Raw genomic sequence first — 18,644 nt, forward strand, 5'->3', positions numbered from 1 at the left:
TTTAAGGTTGGACTGGCTGGCGATTAGCGATTAGCGAGCAAGTATGATTTTTCACCGCTATTAGCAATTTTCCAGCAATATCTTGGCGGAGAACACCTAAACAGGGCTTCAGGCTTTGTACCCAATTGGGGAATACCCCACCACCTCAATGATGAGAATGAATCCCTTATACCTCGCTACAAAGCAAAAAGCTGCACGTTATTTACAAAGGACTGAAAGTCAAGTGACACAGCACAAGTAAACATCAGCTCAGTTGAACAGCTGTTTTCTATCAATTTTCATTTTATATTAATTCTTTTACAATGGCAGACTGTGATATAATTGTTGTTCAAGTCAATATTGTGAAAAGACGATGAACACAGCACTGATTTCGCATCGGAAATGTTGTCAATGGAGATAACGATCCACATAACTATTGTGTAAATAGCCTATAATATAACTTTCATCTGATTTATGGATATTTTGTAATGGTATGTGAACCGCCTCCGTGGTCTAGAGGTAGAGCGTCCACCCAGAGATTGGCAGGTCCAGAGTTCGATCCCCGGCCGCGTCATACCAAAAGACGTTAAAAGATGGTACTTGTTGTTACCCTGTTTGGTGCTCGGCATTAAGGGGCTAAAACAAGGACTGGTCGGCTTGGAGTCAGCATACAGTGTCTGAGTGGGGTATTCATGTTAAACTGTGGCATGGTATCCCAGTGAGCTAGCACTACAAATCGGTATCAGTCCGGACTTGTACAAGCAGCCACACACACACACACGTGCATGCACATTGCTATATAAGTGCAATAATCTTGGACGCGACGTTAAAGCCAATTTCACCTCACCTCACCTCACCTTGTAATGGTATGTATAACAAAAGTGACCCTGACGTAATGGAATCCGTGAATTTCCACGGGTCTGCAGAAAATACTCATCCCTGAACATAAGCAAAATAATGGACATGATACATAAAAATACATTTTAATCAGAACTATGTACAGTTTATGTAAGCTGACTCATGTTACTTTTAAAAAACCAGTTACAACACTTCAGAAAGCAATAGATAAGACAATGAAGGGAAGCACATGACATATGAAGAGACAATTTCAGCACTTGAGATTTGAAGGTGATGAAATACATGTATGAACAACATGGCAAAGAATCACAGTTCATCTCTTGGTCGGTCATTGTAGTCACAAACTTGACTGAAATTACAGGAAATGAGATCTACAAATCGCTTTCTAACATGACTGTAGAGACACGTAAAGTCTTCACAGCCAGGAATTTTCATTAGTTTTTCGTTGACGTACAGTCGTAGCATGTACTGACTTGTCTCCCTTGTTTCATCCGCAGCCTCACTTTCAGTAAGCAGCTCATCATTCTGGTCACATTCATAGAGAATCAGCATTAAATTGGCTGAGAAGGGCAGGATTTCACTGGTCCGAAAGAGGCGACTGCTTTGCTGCTCGTAGTTGTCTGCTGTGGGAGGTAGCGTGTCGTTGAACAGCCCAAGAGCAGTGTACAGGGGGCCTATAGTTTCGGCATGGCCGAAGTAGAAGTTCCCAAGTATATACCTGGAATACAATAGAAATACAACATATAACGTAATTCAGCCACACCAAAAATGGTCCTTGTTCTTTTGGTAACCATAAGTGAATGTCCCTTAAAAATTGCAAAATATAAAAAAAATGTCAAAATTTGAATTCAAACATACTTATTTTGAACTACCGGTAATTTTGTATTTTTGTTTCTTTTACTAAGGGAATGAATCAACAATCTATACTTTTGCTTTCTACATTTGACATGTCAATATGAAACGAAAAGAATAGGTCCTGCCAACATGCTTCAAAATGTTCATTAAATATTGTTAAATGCTAATTAAAAAACATTACAAGCTTCTCGGCAATACACAAAACTTACTCCAGAAAAGACAACTGTTTTGACTTGTTTGTGGTGGCGAAATAGTAAAGTTCTGTATTCAACAGTATTACAAGTATATTTTCCTCAAATTCCATTTTGTGACTGTAGCTACAAGTCTGAAGCTAGTGACATTTTGTTTGGTCAAGTAAGCTCAGAAATATCAGCCCAGGGCCCACTTGCACAAAGCGATCTTAGCGCTAAGATGATCGTAACTCCCATACTTTAGCTTAGGCTACAATAGTCTTAGCACTAAGATCGTTTTGAGCAAATGCGCCCAGAAATAACACTACAATTGACTTAAGAGCCAAGTTTGAGCTTGTAGCTACAAAAGATGTGGACACAGACTGGAGTCTTTGTAAATCATAAAATTAAAAGATGAATTTTGTCTTTTGTATCATAGCAACTGAAACAAATTCAGTCATCACACCATATCCAACAAATAAAAAAAAACATGATCTGTCCATTTAACCTAGCCATTATCATTGATTATTCCTGTCTGACATACTGAAGTAAGTATTTGTGTTTTTAAGATGTGATGAACTTAACATTTAAAACTACAATATGAAGCTTACTGATCTCAATGACTGATTTTAAAACCTATTCCTAACACTACTCCTCATATAGGAGACTGCCTCCGTGGTCTTGTGGTACAGCGTCCGCCCGGAGAGCGGAAGGTCCAGGGTATGATCCCTGGCCGCATCATACCAAAAGATGGTAAAAGATGGTACTTGTTGTTACCCTGTCTGGCGCTCGGCATTAAGGGGCTAAAACAAGGACTGGTCGGCACGGCGTCAGTATACTGAGTCTGAGTAGGGTGTTAAACTGTCTGCGGCATGGTATCTCAGTGGGCTAGCACCATAAATCGTCATCAGTCTGGACCCACGCACACACGCACCCACGCACACACATGTGCATGCACTGTGACGCGATGCAAGCCCCATTTCACCTCACTTCACCTTGTTTTAATTATCTTCACTTCAGAAGGTTTACAAGCTGATACTGATGAACATTTAAACATAATTTTAGGAAGTCACTTATTCAGTGTGACGTATTAGTGTTGCCTATAATAACACCAACATATGTATGACTGTATGTAATAAAACTTACACAATTTGACCTGAAATAGTGTATCATGAATGATATTGTATTGTGACTATCCTGATACATATCGTATCATGAGTGACTGTGTGTATCATTCCTGCCTCATACACCTGCTTCCTTCCTACCTCTGTTGCCCATAGCAACAATGAATATTTTTTCAATGGCCAAAAACATACACAAAACATGTTGACAAACTATCATTTTTAAGCCCATCCCCTGTATATAGGTTTGTTTTTATTAATATCCCACTAAGCAAAATTCCAGTTATAATACGGTGGACGGAAAATAAACGAGTCAGGACCTGACAATCCAGTGATTGACATAGTGAGCAATTCCAATTTCTACATCGACAAAACTTTGGGCGATGGACAATAGGTAAATGAGGATGCAACAAACCCGTTCAAATCCTCCTCATCCACTTCCGTTTCCATGGCTTCAATAGCATCGTCCATGGTGGTGAAGATATCAGTGACCAATGGACAGCTCTGGACGCCTGTGATCTTGTGTCCTGGACCATTCTTATAGTAGTGCTACAACACAATACAATAGAGAGTCGCTCACAATGCAGCTTGGAACAGTATTTTTGTTACATCACGGCACGGCAGCTCATTGAGAGGAAACCCAAAGGGAAGCAGGTAAGCAATGTTTCCCACCTGTGCGAAAGCGAAAAACTTTGATGCTGCAAAGAAAGGGTTGTTATGACAAGTCTCGTACCGAAATAACCATCAAGGAACAAGGCAGCAAAGGGACACAACTCTGCACATAGGGCCAAGTTGTAGGTTCTGCTACACCAAATCAGAACCAGTTGTGACTGTGCGGTTTTCGTAGGGAGTCTTCAGTGCAGATTGAGAGATATCTGCATGCTGTGATTGGATGATATTGTGTAAGATTTTTATGTCTTTTAAATGTACATCCATCCAGTTATTAAAACTGACCATGTTTTTCTATATTTAGTACAGTCTTTTTCAACATGATGACTTATGCTGAATGTGTCCACAGATATTTTCAAGTAGGTGACATTTGGTGCGTAACTGGGGGTAGTGTGTATAGCTTCCTGTACTCGGAAAAGGAGCTGGCTAAGCTAGTCATTTTTGTTTTTTTTTATTGCTGCTCTAAGGCCAAACTGTGCACACACTTACATGTAATAGCTGTTGAATGCTTAATTTATTTTTTTTTAAATGTAACATTACTACAGAAGTTTAAGGGAAAAAATGTGGTTGTGTGTAACCTGTAGGGCCTCTCTGGGTTGCCCAGCAGAGCGTAGTAACAGCTACTCAATGCTCATCCATAAAACACACCCAAAAAATGGCCACGGCTAAGTGGATATGAATTTTAGTATTTGGAATAAATACTTTTTTCCATGTTCTACAGTCACAAACTGTTTTCCAATACAGTCAGATTTAACACAAGGTATAGAGTGGTTTGAGCGCATTTCCCTGACATGTAAATCAATATCAAAATGCCTTGACTCACACCACTTACCAGACACTTTACAGGTGTCACAGAGAGCTGATAACAGTCCAGACTAGCTAGAAAACACATGCAACCATTCTACCATGACTGGAAAATACTTTATTCTGTTTGGGCACACAGGTTTCAAATCACAATAACCACCCCTGATTGAAACAGCTGAATTAAAGGCCATATCACTCCGGAAACTAGTTTTTCTGGAAAATGACTTTGGCATGTGCAAGTTTAAGTTTCAAAATGGAGTGAGTGAGTGAGTGAGTGAGTGAGTGAGTGAGTGAGTGAGTGAGTGAGTGAGTGAGTGAGTGAGTGAGTGAGTGAGTGAGTGAGTGAGTGAGTGAGTGAGTGAGGTTTTATGCCGCTTTTAGCAATATTCCAGCAATATCACGGCAGGGAACCCCAGAAATGGGCTTCACACATTGTACCCATGTCAGGAATCCAACCTGGGTCTTCGGGGTGACGAGCAAACGCTTTAACCACTAGGCTACCTGACCGCCTTCAAAATGTAGACTTGCTGTTACTACAATATTCCACACACAAACAGAAAACACGATAGAATTCAACCAAAAGAAGGAATTTCAAATCACAAGCATTGGTGAAGTGCAGACAGGCCAAGGATCATGTTCAGGGTAAACAGCTTATCCTGGCATATCAAAGGGATGCAACTCTTCACAGTGAATTGCAGTGCCTCAGACCACAGGGACACAAAAAACAATGTGGAATTACCTTTAAATCAGACAGGTACTCAAGCACCTTGAAGTCCTCCTCATCAAACAGACTGCACCATGGTGACGACTGGTACAGGGCTGTTTCATAACCACACACAAGGTACATTGTCCGCAAATTTTCTGAAAAATATAAATCAACAAGTTGTACATTTACATGACAATAAAAACAATTTTGTCACCCACCAAGTGTACAAAATGACAGTCATAGCCTTTTGTGATAACATAGTTTAAACAAGTCAGGCGCTGAGAGGGTATTTAGCATGCTTAGGGTCTCCTACCATATCTTGAAAACTTTTACCATTTCTATTACAGAAATTGGCACTAGTCCTGTAGTCCTTGCCAAAGTGCCCAATAGTTAAGGTATCATAAGGACTAGTAGAAATTTGCCATTTTTAAGGGTTTTGCTATATGTTATCATTATAAGGACTAGTGGACTAAAATTGTTAGTTTCAGTCGCTGACAGGGGAAATTAAAATGTAAGCAAACATGTTGCAGTACATTTTTTTTCTTAAAACAAACATTTTTTCTTAAAACAAACATTTTTTCTTAAAACAAGCATTTTTCGGAAAAAAAGCAGACCTAAATCAGCGATATCACAAAGATATCCCTACCACGTTCTTGTTGGTTGGTTGGTTGGTTTGTTGTTAAACGCCGCAGTCAGCAATATTCCAGCTATATGACAGCGGTCTGTAAATAACTGAGACTGGACCAGACAATCCAGTGATTAATATCATGAACATGGATCCACACAATTGGGATCGATGACATGCATCAACCAAGTCAGTGAGCCTGACCACCCGAACCCGTTAGTCGCCTTTTACGACAAGCATAGTCGCCTTTTACGCCAAGCATGGTTTGCTGAAGACCGGTACTACCCGGATCTTCACGGGTCACGTTCTGGACATAACCATCACACATTGTACATGTTGTAAATGCAGGCGAGTTTGATCATTGTGATCAAACCCAGGTTTCCTCAAAAACTAATGCAACAAACAAATATAAAACGTCAATACAAGTGAATGAATTCAAAATCTTGATTATCCACCAAAACAGATTCCACACAACACTATTGAACCAACTCATCCACTCATTTTCACACTAGTAGCCAGGTGAACCTGAACATTAACCCAAGACCATGTAACTGTAACAAGGGTCTGAAAGAAGGACACTGTTCATTACATTTCTTAAAATTAGATTATATTTCATTTTTGTAACAATTTCAAAATGTAAGCAGTTGATTTTTGTGCTAATTTTAAGTTTGTTTGCTTGTTGTTTAACACCGCACTCAGCAATATTCAAGCTATATGATGGCGGTCTGTAAATAATCGAGTCTGGACCAGACAATCCAGTGATTGACATTATGCGAATTGATCCACGCGATTGGGATACGATGACATGCATCAACCAAGACAGAGAGCCTGACCACCAAATCCCGTTAGTCGCCTCTTAGGACAAGCATAGTCGCCTCTTACGGCAAGCACGGGTTGCTGAAGACCTATTCTAGTCTAGTGCTAAGTAGCAGGTACCTCTCTGATTTCTAATACGTAATTGGGCCATTAGTTTACAGGCATGGACAGTTGGTTGTTGATCAAGTTATCTTGAACCAACATTTTAGTTACTGTACACATGGAAGCATGTACACATTTCTTATTTTGACACTAATGTAAATGTTTTCAATTCTTGTCGGAAAACATGATTTGTGGACGTGTAAAAGTCTACCTCAGCTATGGCGACACATGATGGAAACGTGGGGAATTAACAATTGAATAGTTTCAAATATTTGTATACCCGGGGGTAATCCTTAAAAACTTTGTTATTATGTATAATGTTGTGTTACAACCATCATTCCCAGCACAGGACCATGTAAATAATATTTTATACTCAGAAAGTCACAGTTGAGCCCGAAGGCCTTTGGCCTCATCTACGAGTTTGTTAGTAGAGAAAATTAGTTACTTGGTACTCTGCTCCAAGTCATTAACAGCCAGGTGGTTTCCTTTAGAAAAGGAGTGAGTGAGTGAGTGAGTGAGTGAGTGAGTGAGTGAGTGAGTGAGTGAGTGAGTGAGTGAGTTGGATTTAACAGTATTACAGTTATATCACGGTGTGCCAGTTTAATGTGAGAGGAAAGCCCAAAGTGATGCATGTCTCAGACGTTTGGTGAAATCCTCGAGCACAAACCTAAAACATAATTGGGGTGAATCAGGGTCACAGCGACCTGCAGCTCCTCAGATGACTGGGCTACCTGTACATGAACCAGAGAACAGTACAGTAATCATGGTAATCAGAACAGGTTTTTCAAGGACAGAATTTAAGAATAGCATTATTTGATAAAGAGGTTATCAAGCTCTTGACTTTTGATATGATAAATAATTTGTGATAACCTCTATCAACTCTTATCATCCATATATGTGCATTAAGCACCCATATCATTCCATTCAAACTAAGCCAAAGTGGATCGACAGAGATCAATGTTACATGTGCAGTAATGAGTCCAAATGCTCCACAGCTTTGCTGGCGTCTAGTGACATTTAAGCATTTTCATCATAATGCAGGTACTTGTTGGGACATACAGATACCACGTGAGAGCCTTGCACCGAAACACACCAGCATGACATGCACATGCAACATCACTTGTTGTATGCCATCACAATCTTATAGCAAGTGAACAGCGAAATTATGCCACACTGTGGAACACGGGACAACACGGGACCTTCCCAGATCTGTTTGACTACGTATCACTACTAGAGCACAGGTCTGATTCATATGGCTATGTCACTCACGTGAAAGAACCACCACGGCCACTTCAACAACTACAGCAATACCAGGATTGCGTAGGATATCAGCCCCGACAGTGAGGAACCATTTACAGTTATGCCCCGCTTATATGGACTTCAGATATCCGGAAACCTCGGTTCCCAGACGATTTTCATTCAAAACGAAATAATTACTATATGAATTTACCAGTATATCCGGAAATTCAGTTTCTGGTACCGGACGGTCATTTTCATACACAAAACACTGAAATGCACACAAAATTGTCTCACTTATCCGGTCAATACACTTCCGCTGGTGGTAATCCTTCCGCTGGTGGTAATCCTTTTATTCGTGAGAAGTCAATTAACCAAGTGACACTGGGTTACGTTTGAGACGAGCTTGTTTATTGTACATGTAATCCCCTTCGATAAATATGGCATCTGTGGAGGTCAGTGGTCAAAGTTGTGTAAGTATGGCCTGTCAACTCACAAGGAGGCTTGTGCTTGTACACAGCAAGCCTGAAAACAGCCCTTTTCAGGAATCACAACATCCAGGTCCTGTCATGGTCCTCTGGATCTCCAGACGTAAACCCAATGGAACATTTATGGAACGCACTGGATCTGGACGACTGCGAGCACGTCAGCAACAACAACAGAACCCCCAACAGTTGGCACAAGCAGAGTGAGTAAACATTCATTCCCCAGGCCACAATTTTGGATTTGATTGGTTCCATGGGACGAGGAAGACAGTCAGTTTTGGACTTTAATGGTGGCCATACAAGATATTGAGAACAGATGACCTTCACCTTGAAAATTGGTATTTTAAACTTTTAGCGAGAAATGGTGTACATATTTGATATCAAAAGTTACTTGGGGGAGAATCTAATGATCATCCAGAATCAATCTTCCAACTTTCCACACTGTTAACAGTAATAAGCAGTGTTCTGAGTGCAAAAAGTACAGCTAACCAGCTTCAGTAGCAGAGAGATTGTGACGTCATGGTAACCTATGATGTCACAATGGTCTGCAAAGCATTGTGTCATAATGTCATTGTAGCAATATCTTATAGATAAGATCCCTTGATTCACCTAACACTGCCTAAGGACATCTTCCCGAGCCAAGTTTAAAAGTCCAGTTTCCACCCTGACCAAATAGGGTTTCAATTTCGTTGTGTGATTTTGATTGGACTATGCATAGACTCGTTAGTCCTGCCAAAATGTTACTCCATAACGCCAGCCTAGTTCAGCAAGGGTGGAAACTGAACTTTTATCATCAGTTAACTCTCTTGTCTCGGAAAGATGTCCAGGGAACTCTCCTGTGAGGCCAGTTTGGGATGATAAATATAGTATCCATCTCAACTGTTGATAGTGGGGATTGTCTGGCCATAGCTTGTTATTTATATACATTTCTCATCTGTTTTGGCAGATGTGTGTCTGACACTAACGTGTTATATGAAATTGATTGTATGATGCAATAATCATGATAATGCCCATTTGTATGTACTGCTACTGTCTAATTGGGAGAAGTATTTATATAAACATTTAGTTGGCCGTTTGCTCATCCCCTTCCCTGTTTGCAATATTTGGGAAATAAACATTGACTAAACCATTGGCAAATCAAAGATTGGTGGGAATTCAGCACATGTCAGATGAACACTGAACATGCTGAATACTGGAGTCACGTAATCTGGTGTTATTTCAGTTGTCAGAAGACATGGAGGAGAGGCAGGGTGTACAACAGTTACATTTCTTTACAGTAAAACAGTCAAAGAGTTTCAAGGTTGTACCTGTATACTAAACTAGTCTTCATTCGTGTTAAAAAGATAGTTCATATCCCTTTGCTGAAAATGATATTTCCTAACCCTTTGCTGAAAAGGATACATCATATCCCTTTGCTGAAAATGAATCTCAGGTGAACTGAGTTGTAAGCAGACTGAGAAGACATCCAAAGCAATACATTTGTCATCATGGTCATGAACGGTTTGATAGTCAAGCGTTTTGATGATAGCTGACCACACCAGACTTGCTACGAATTTGTCAGGCAACTGATGTTTGTTTGATTGTTAATGCCACACTCAGCAATATTCCAGCCAAATAATCAAGTCTGGACCAGTCAATCACTGGATTGTCTGAGCATCATGAGCATCGATCTACGAAGTTGGGGGGGTGAGCAAGTATGGGAATACTGCTTTTAGACAAGCATAGTAGCCTTTATGACAAACATGGGTTGCTGAAGACCTATTGAATATTGACCAGCTATTGACACTCATGTGGCAGCTGTATTGTGTCAGTGTTACCTGAGTCAACATTTTCATTGATTCAACATATATTTTTAACCCTGATTTACTCTGACAAGCATTCTTTCCTGCTGTGAGACAATATGTAAGTAGTCTGCCTCACCATGCTCACACACATCACACTTGGTACTTCTTCCCCTCATAACTTCAGCAAATGGGTAGCACAGAACCGATTCACTAACCAACATGACCAACTAGCTGGGATTATAGACAAAGACACAATAAGACATGTATCATGCCAGTGAGGTTACATAAAGAATGGCACATATACGAGAGCTGGTCAAAAAGTTCTAAGTTCTAACTTTCAACTATGGGCCACAACAACGTGAACTAGTCAATGTCGTACAGTGTTTGAGTAGTTCATTACAAGTTTAGTTGGTCTGTTGAGGCCATTTGTATATTAGGGACAGCCAGTTTAACGTGATAGGGGTCCAAATGGACACAGAAATGGAAAAGAATGAGTACTGAGCAGACACAAGTTTTTGACTTCAGAGAAAAGTACACCCCAAGAAATTCATGACTGCATGTCACAAGTGTATGGGGATAAGTGCCCTAGCTATTTCACTGTTAAACGTTGGGAGAACAAGCCTTGATGATGACCCTAGGTCTGGACATCCCTCAACTTCCATCAATGAAGATTCAATCAAGGAGATAGAAAAACTTATACTGTCAGATAGACGTATTACCATTGCTGAACTTGAGGAAGACACAGGTCTAAGCCACAGATCTATTGAAACTATTATTCATGAACATTTACAGATGAATAAGCAGATAAGATATCTGCTTGTTGGGTGCCAAAGTTTTTAAATTCGGATCTTTAGGAAAAAGAACTGACACTGCCTTAGAAAATGTAAAGTTAATTGAGGATCACTTCATCAAATTCAAAAAGTGATTAGTAACGGATGATGACACATGGGTCTACCACTATGATCCTGAGTCAAAATGTCAATCCATGGAATGGCATCATTCCACTTCTCCAGCATCAAAGCCATCGGCGAGAAATGCTGACTGCTGGAGTTCTACTATTTCATGACAATGCCTCTTCTCACACCTCTCAACTTGCAAAGGCTGCTGTGCAACAATGTGGTTTCGAAGAGCTTCTTCACCCTTTATACTCGCCAGACTTGGCACCAAGTGATTTCCACCTGTTTCCTAAACTGAAAGAATACCTACGTGGAAATCGCTATGACAACTATGACTTCAAAGCTGCTGTGAATGGGTTTTTCAGGGGGGGTTCAGAAAACTTCTTCCTGACTGGAATTGAAAAGCTTCACTATAAATATGAGAGAAGTGTTCACTGTTTCACATTTTGTCGCAATAAAAGATTTTAAGTGTGACAAGGACATCTAACGTTAGTCGACGCCATATTGCAAACAAATTATGTCAAGGTTGGTTTCACGTGATAGCTCGGCCCCTGTTTCTGTCAACGGTACATGCGATACAACTATTGAAAACATCAACATTACTTCGAAAATGATGACAGAAATACCTTTTTGCATTTGGGTTAACCACCTATGGACATGATGGATACGATGTGCTGTAAAGTTTGATTTCTATTTGTTTTTCCTTTCTTTGAAACTGTGATAATATGGCACGATGGTAGGTTTGCTGAAATAGTATTTTCCGTGAGTCTAATGTAGATGGTACATGTTGTGATTGTACAAGATAATTGATAATCAATATACAAATGTATATCATCAAATACACATTACAAATCTCCTCCGACAAATTATTGATGTAGACTGTACTCTAGATTAACGTATGATAATCTATTGCAAGTCTTCAAAACTTATTTAATATGCTATCTGAAAAGTCAGCAATGAGAAAACACTTTATTTTTTTCGTTCAAGGACGTTACAATCTTCAATTTTGTTTGTGTAGACAAATAGATGGCTGGTGACTTCCCGCCGTTGTGAATTTGTCCTCTGGACAGGTGCGCCTGATTTGACCTCGCGTGTTGCGAAGTGGATGACGTCACATCAAACAGCTGATTTAATGTTGTGGGCATATAAATGATACACATGGTTTCAGTTTCCAAATAATAATGTTCTCTTTGACTGAACTAGAAAATAGACTATCACGAATGGGAAGATTTCCACGTCGACCAACGAGTGAATGAGACCGTTTATCACTTGACTAACTGACACTGGCGCCGTTTTTTAATTTTGGTATGCTAACATACCGTATTCGACATAATAAGCGCCCAGGGCGCTCTCAAAATTAGAATGAGGGGGCTCTTATTAGAATATAATTTTGGTGAAAAACAACAGAGTTGAAAGATCGTAAATTTCGTGGTTTATGCTGACAGCCTGAAATGTTTATATACGACAGATATATTTTTCCAGAATTTAATTGCCCATAATTAAGGGTGCATATAACAAACGTATTATGCACGAATAAATAAGTCTTGTGTACATTGATCAATCGGAAGGGGTGCCAATTAGGATTGTTCACTAGTCAGTATATTAGCAAATATCGCCGTGGGCGCTTATTAGAGCGGGGCGCTTATTACGTCGAATACGGTATGTGCTTTTCATATCTGTTTTTGAAGGCTTGCTATTCCCAGAAAATAATGTGCATATAGTTGAGTAAGGTAATGAAATGTTTTACAGTGAGAAGGCTGTCAAAATGGATTCAATATAAAACCACCTTTTTAATATTTTAGCCTCTAATATTAGAATATCGCATGGTTCAATTTATAACATATACAGTAAAAGTACAGATCTACACATACAGTACACACAATATTTAGATAATCGATTTCTGAATGACAAAATGTTTTCAGTGTTAATGTTATTTCGTCTTGATGTTTTAAATAGCTTTCATTATCATGATTATGTTACATTCACTGTGCATTATCTAAATTATCAAATACTTTGATCAATGGCTTACATATTAAGTAATAATTGTTTTGTTTTGTATCCTTATTAAGAAATAGAATTTGTACACAAATCTTGTCTTAGAGCAAAATGAGTACATTCTTGCGGTTCTTTTTCACAATTTTATATTGTATCTGTTCCCTCCAAGCTGTAGTTTAGCTAGGACAAAAGATAAAAAAGGAAATGATAACTGAAAACCATTTATATTAAAAATTTTGCTAGTTATATTTTTGAAGTTTAATACTGAGAATTTATTTTTCCATTTATGACAAATAATTCCATTACTTACATTGCCCTTCGATCATTATATGTTTCATTTTTTTTCCATAAGTAGAATGGGATGAAATGGGAAACTGTACTGGAGATATGTATATGTACATGTTGATGTGTAATTTCATGGACATGGGCCATACAAGTATATTTTGAGCAAAGCTACTTTTGCTAGTGGTCATAGTGAAAAGTATTTTTTAGAGTTTTGAGCACATGAACTGTATACATGTGTATAAACATTGGTAACTATGTACTTTAATTGAAATAATTCTAATTTTCATAATTTTCTCTTTCACTTAATCTAGATAGTATTTATAATTGTACCGTAAAACCAAAATATTGCCTTCTTTCATGTGTACTGTGCAAGTTATTGTTTCCTTGTATTAAATCAATAATAACAAGCATGAAATACTCACATCCCCTGCCAATATGACATGTCGGGTGTGTGCAATGCATGAGCTCCTGTGAACTATGTTCACTGGGCCTTTTTGTAAATGGCGTAATTGCAGCACTAAAAAAAAGTTATTACTGGTGTTGTTTTTCCATCTGCATTTTATGATAGAATATGTAACTGAATTTGTAATGAGTAAGGATTAGACATATGGACGAACAACTTCTTTATTACAATTAGGAGCGATGGTTTCGGTGTAGGTTCTAACATCATTATCAAGCAAGTGAAGTACAGAGTATGGTTGACAAGAATATATATTGTTTATACAGTTGAGTAGGTTTAAGATCAGTTACACTGTTGTATTTGTAATGAGTTGTGTTTCTGTATGAAGTTAGTCAGTGAATGCAACAACTGTGTCCATAACACTTTTTGAGGAACATACACTCAAGCAATGCAGAACTTACCGACAAGAAAGGAAATGTATTCAATACTGTGAGATGACATTATGTGCCAAGTTTGGTAAAGAAATATAGTTTGTTTTTCAAGATCTGCTCCGGAACGAGGACTACCGCCATTTTCAGTCTAAGTCAAAGTCGTTGCCATGGAAACTAAAAAAATAACTTTTTTAAAAATCCCAAACTATCTAAAGGCACCAGTTCACCACTAGATCTATCTATGTGCCAAGTATGGTGAAGAAATATAGTTTGGTTTTCAAGATCTGCTCCGGAAACGAAGACTACCGCCATTTTCAGTCTAAGTCAAAGTCGTTGCCATGGAAACTAAAAAAATAACTTTTTTTAAAAATCCCATACTATCAAAAGGCACCAGTTCACAACTAGACCTATCAATGTGCCAAGTTTGATGAAGAAATATAGTATGGTTTTCAAGATCTGCTCCAGAAACGAGGACTACCGCCATTTTCAGTCTAAATCAAAGTCGTTGCCATGGAAACTCGAAAAATAACTTTTTTTAAAATCCCAAACTATCAAAAGGCACCAGTTCACCACTAGACCTATCTATGTGCCAAGTTTGGTGAAGAACAATGGTACGGTTTTCAAGATCTGCTCCGGAAACGAAATGTGACGGACGGAAGGACGGCCGGATGGCACCCATTCCTATATCCCCCTTCCACTTCGTGGCGGGGGATAATAACCATCTATTATATGGTCTCTGAATAAATATAGCCTGCTCTACTCTTCTTGAGCTTTCAAATTCATGTATTAAAATTGTCCAATTACATCTCGTTTCAAGCTTTATATATGTTAGATTTAAACCATTAACAACACATCATGACATCCGAAGTATCAATAAGCAGTCTGTGTGATTGCACAATGAAGCAATTATATATGGCGCCCGAGTTACAAGTGATCGAAGATAGGTTTGTTAAATAGATTTTCTGCCCATGAAAACGTTTCAACGATTTGGATTGAATCTACATGTACTTACTCTTGGGTGGTAGTATGTCAGTATAATCTTGTTAATTATTAAGAACTAATAATGATGTCCGACATTGAGTGATGTCAATGTGAGTATTGTTAGAACTGTTTAGCGATCTTTCAAAATTTTGTCCTTTAAAAATGTCCGATGTAAATTACCAGGATTACCCGGAAGTTGTTTTTAACACTAACAAAAGAGCACAATCACTGAAACATACATGGACGTAACCCAGGATTTCTTCAAGATATACATTCAAAACTGTCATTTGTATTGTGACATAATCTTTGAAACAGTCTGTGTATGAACTAATCACGACCACTTCCCCCAATTTTGTTTTGACATCAAAAACATGGACAATTTCATCAGGATTTTTTATGGGTAAATATAACTCACGGAAAATCCTCACTGAATGTGTACTTCAACAAAAATGTCATATGTCTATCACTGTTAGGACATGTACTTGCCAATGATATGAATTATTAGACAGTTAGATTTCAAACAAGAGCGCTCACTTGACTTTACTTGCCATATTCAGGTGCTTCCATATTACGATTAATGTATAAAATTAGGAAACTTATAATACCAGCACTTTTATAGATGGTTAGGCAGTGCATAGATCTTTTGGATTTGGTGACTTAGATACTGTTGGAAAGTAAATCAACTCGAGTTGCATGTTATACAATTTGGTTACACTGTGAGAAGAAATAAGAAGGTTGTAACACTTTTGATCATGTTGATATATCTGATATGTGTTTTTGAAACCGCGACGTCATCACAGTGCGGCACTGAACGGTATGCAGGCTGACTGACGTCCAGGCACCATGACGGTTAAGCACCGAGTACAATTTACCATGACAGCCCTTACTAAAAAGAAGAAACAGTAATTTTACCCAAACAACATACATGACATAAGCAAAGGTTTTTTAAAAGTCAGTGAATGAGCCGTAGAAAACACCTCTTGGTTTACATTAGAGAGTGAAGGGATGTTATCAATTGTGGAATAGTTTGGCCATGCAAAAGCCAGTTTGTGTTTCAGAGATCAATTCATTTACGCTGACCCATATCAGAGATTGTTCCCACAAGATGTTGTGGTGCTGAATTCTAAAAGTAATCCTGGCTGGGGAAACCCTAATACTTTCAGATCCATTAACCCGAGGATCTGACAAGTTTGGTCATCTAGCTCTGGGCATAATACTAATTTTAAGAGACCATAACATAACATATGATTTACAATACTAGTAGTGTTAGAAGATATAGCCATACCTGTTTTGAGGAGATTTTCTGGAATTCCCAATTTGGAGCTGACTTTCTTCAAAATGTTGGTCATTTCTTTCCCTGAACGAAACTTAAAAAATTCCTTGATAGCAGTTTTATTCTTGTCTACCGTGCGAATGTACTTTTGACACCTTTCATGAAACCTCAAAGTTTCATCACTTAATTCTGAATCCATATCTCCTTCCTCAGTGTCTCCCACCAAAGCCTGTAGAAATCCTTCATAGTAAGCATTTCCACTTTCCTGAGTTCGCTGTTTGCTTGACACTAGAAATCTAAAATTTTCCATATCTTCATCAACAAATAATGATCTTAACCGCCTAGCAGTTCTTTGACCTAAATGAATATGTTCATCCTCCCCTAAAGCCATTAATATTTTGTCATCATTACGCGGAAAAGAATTCGTCCACTCTTTCAGTTCTTGAAATTTGTCAATAGTTAATTTATCCTTAATTTCATTATGAATTTTCGATATGGTTTCTACATCCTCAAGGCCTGGGTACCTGGCACCATGTCGCATGACAGCGCTTGAATGGGCAGCCAAGCATGAAAACGTCCCAACTTGGACGGAATTGAACTCGTCTTCGATAACAATTTCGGGGGGCGGGTGAATGAGTTCGTATGCTGTTTTAGATCCGAAGTATCTCTGGATAGATGCCGTTGTCAACGACAAATGTAGGGTTACTAAAAGAGAAATGACAAGAAAATTGACACGGCCTGGAGAAATTGACAGTTTCATGGCCGCTGACATCTTGTCAGTTCCGCAGCAAATGTTATCAACGTGATGTTCCACACTAAAATAATAAACATAAGATTACATTTGTTGTTTGTAAAGCATAGGGCAAGTATATTGAATATATTTTATTTATTCTTAAGAATAAGAAAATTATGGGATTTTCTTGGAAAACGTTTTGAGATGCATGTCAAATAATTATTTCAAGGAACCTCACGCATCTAGGCAACCACGATTTACACGGGAAGGAATTTCACCAATTTCAAGTCTAGAGAACTAACTGTCAACAATAAGACAGGAAGGAACACAATAACAATGAGTGGTGACGGAAAGCACATCCAAACCTCAATTCACGTAAGTATAAAATGGTTCTTTATCACAAATGATGACGGACTTCATTGAAGTCTTCAATTTGTCCAAGCATCAACGGTAAGACTTATACACCCGCACCCCCCTACCGCCTTCCCTTCAAAATTTATAAATAAATCAAAATCTAATAAGTCTTTGAATGGCAATTAGAAGTGATACACATAAGAAGGAGAAATTTTGTATGTCAACTTCTCTATTATGAGGAACACAACGTTTTGGAGTATATGCTTACTCCTCATTCACCTATTTGGCCTACCTTTAGAATACAGTACCACAAACTTTTAAAAAAAAGTGACAATACCCTATGACGTAACTTGTAGTATTTTGTTGCCAGTCACACCCACGAAACAATGCCCTGTGATATCAAGCTCCTCCTCCCAGTGATCTATCATCTCTACACGCAATGTCATTGAATATGTCCAGTGGTGTTGAGAGTTGTGAATATTTGTTTACTAAATATAGCCTGCACCGGCACATTTTAGAACAAGCGCTAGTTTACGGAAGCACGTATATTTTATATATATTTTTTATTTCGTATTTTGTATTTCTCGTAATTCAAGTAGCTAAAATGGTTATAAATGGGAACTAATATAGATCTATATAATATTATTTTTCCAGTTCATTAATTATGCACTAGAATGCAGTTTATTAGGGATATTGCTGAACACATCCAAATGTCGCCAGTGTTAGGGCTGTTTAACCCGAACTCTATCCTTAGCCCTTGGATCCCTTTTTTCGATCAATCACCCCCTTATGATCATTAGGGTTAGGTTCCCGTTCAGTGGCTATTAGACTACCCCAAACTCTATCCTTAGCCCTTGGATCCCCTTTACGATCAATCACACGCTTTACGATCATTAGGGTTAGGTACTCAGGTTAGGGTTAGGTAAGCAGCCAGAGACTATGGCACCATGCAAATCTCATTAAAATCAGATCTTAGTTCTGGCTACTGCTAAACAAAGATCTGAGGACATCCCATTAGGGTTCACGTCAGAACGACCTTTCATCCAACCAATCAGAGCGTCGCTTACCAGATCATGAAAGTGACAG

General features: G+C 38.6%; 2 protein-coding genes across 2 annotated transcripts in view; one reads left to right on the forward strand and one right to left on the reverse strand.

The window, feature by feature from the left end:
- Nucleotides 1-946: 946 nt before the first annotated feature.
- LOC124132194 (multiple inositol polyphosphate phosphatase 1-like) lies at nt 947-17,274 on the reverse strand. Its single transcript, XM_046495979.2, has 4 exons — nt 16,484-17,274; nt 5,196-5,317; nt 3,399-3,532; nt 947-1,555 (listed from the first exon to the last, which is right to left on the reverse strand). Exons 1-4 carry the CDS (start codon nt 17,241-17,243, stop codon nt 1,144-1,146), a joined length of 1,428 nt encoding a protein of 475 aa, XP_046351935.1. The 5' UTR covers nt 17,244-17,274; the 3' UTR covers nt 947-1,143.
- Nucleotides 17,275-17,437: 163 nt separating this feature from the next.
- The window catches only part of LOC124132177 (bifunctional 3'-phosphoadenosine 5'-phosphosulfate synthase-like), a 61,697-nt gene continuing 60,490 nt past the window's right edge, over nt 17,438-18,644 (forward strand). Inside the window, exon 1 of the mRNA XM_046495938.2 lies at nt 17,438-17,579. Coding sequence (XP_046351894.1) covers nt 17,541-17,579 — 39 coding nt within the window. The 5' untranslated portion in view covers nt 17,438-17,540. The remainder of the gene's footprint in view (nt 17,580-18,644) is intronic.

The sequence above is a fragment of the Haliotis rufescens genome, unplaced genomic scaffold, assembly GCF_023055435.1.
Source record: "Haliotis rufescens isolate VD_foot unplaced genomic scaffold, xgHalRufe1.0.p SCAF_20, whole genome shotgun sequence".
In the NCBI taxonomy this organism is placed as follows: domain Eukaryota; kingdom Metazoa; phylum Mollusca; class Gastropoda; order Lepetellida; family Haliotidae; genus Haliotis; species Haliotis rufescens.

Bases quoted from the DNA above. Each gene is read 5' to 3' on its own strand.
- LOC124132194 (XM_046495979.2), bottom strand. From the start codon at position 17,243: ATGTCAGCGGCCATGAAACTGTCAATTTCTCCAGGCCGTGTCAATTTT. The intron at 5,318-16,483 runs GTATGGCTATAT...TATATTTTTCAG, and splicing joins AGAAAATCTCCTCAAAACAG to AAAATTTGCGGACAATGTAC. The intron at 1,556-3,398 runs GTTTGTTGCATC...ATTGTATTCCAG, and splicing joins GATGAGGAGGATTTGAACGG to GTATATACTTGGGAACTTCT.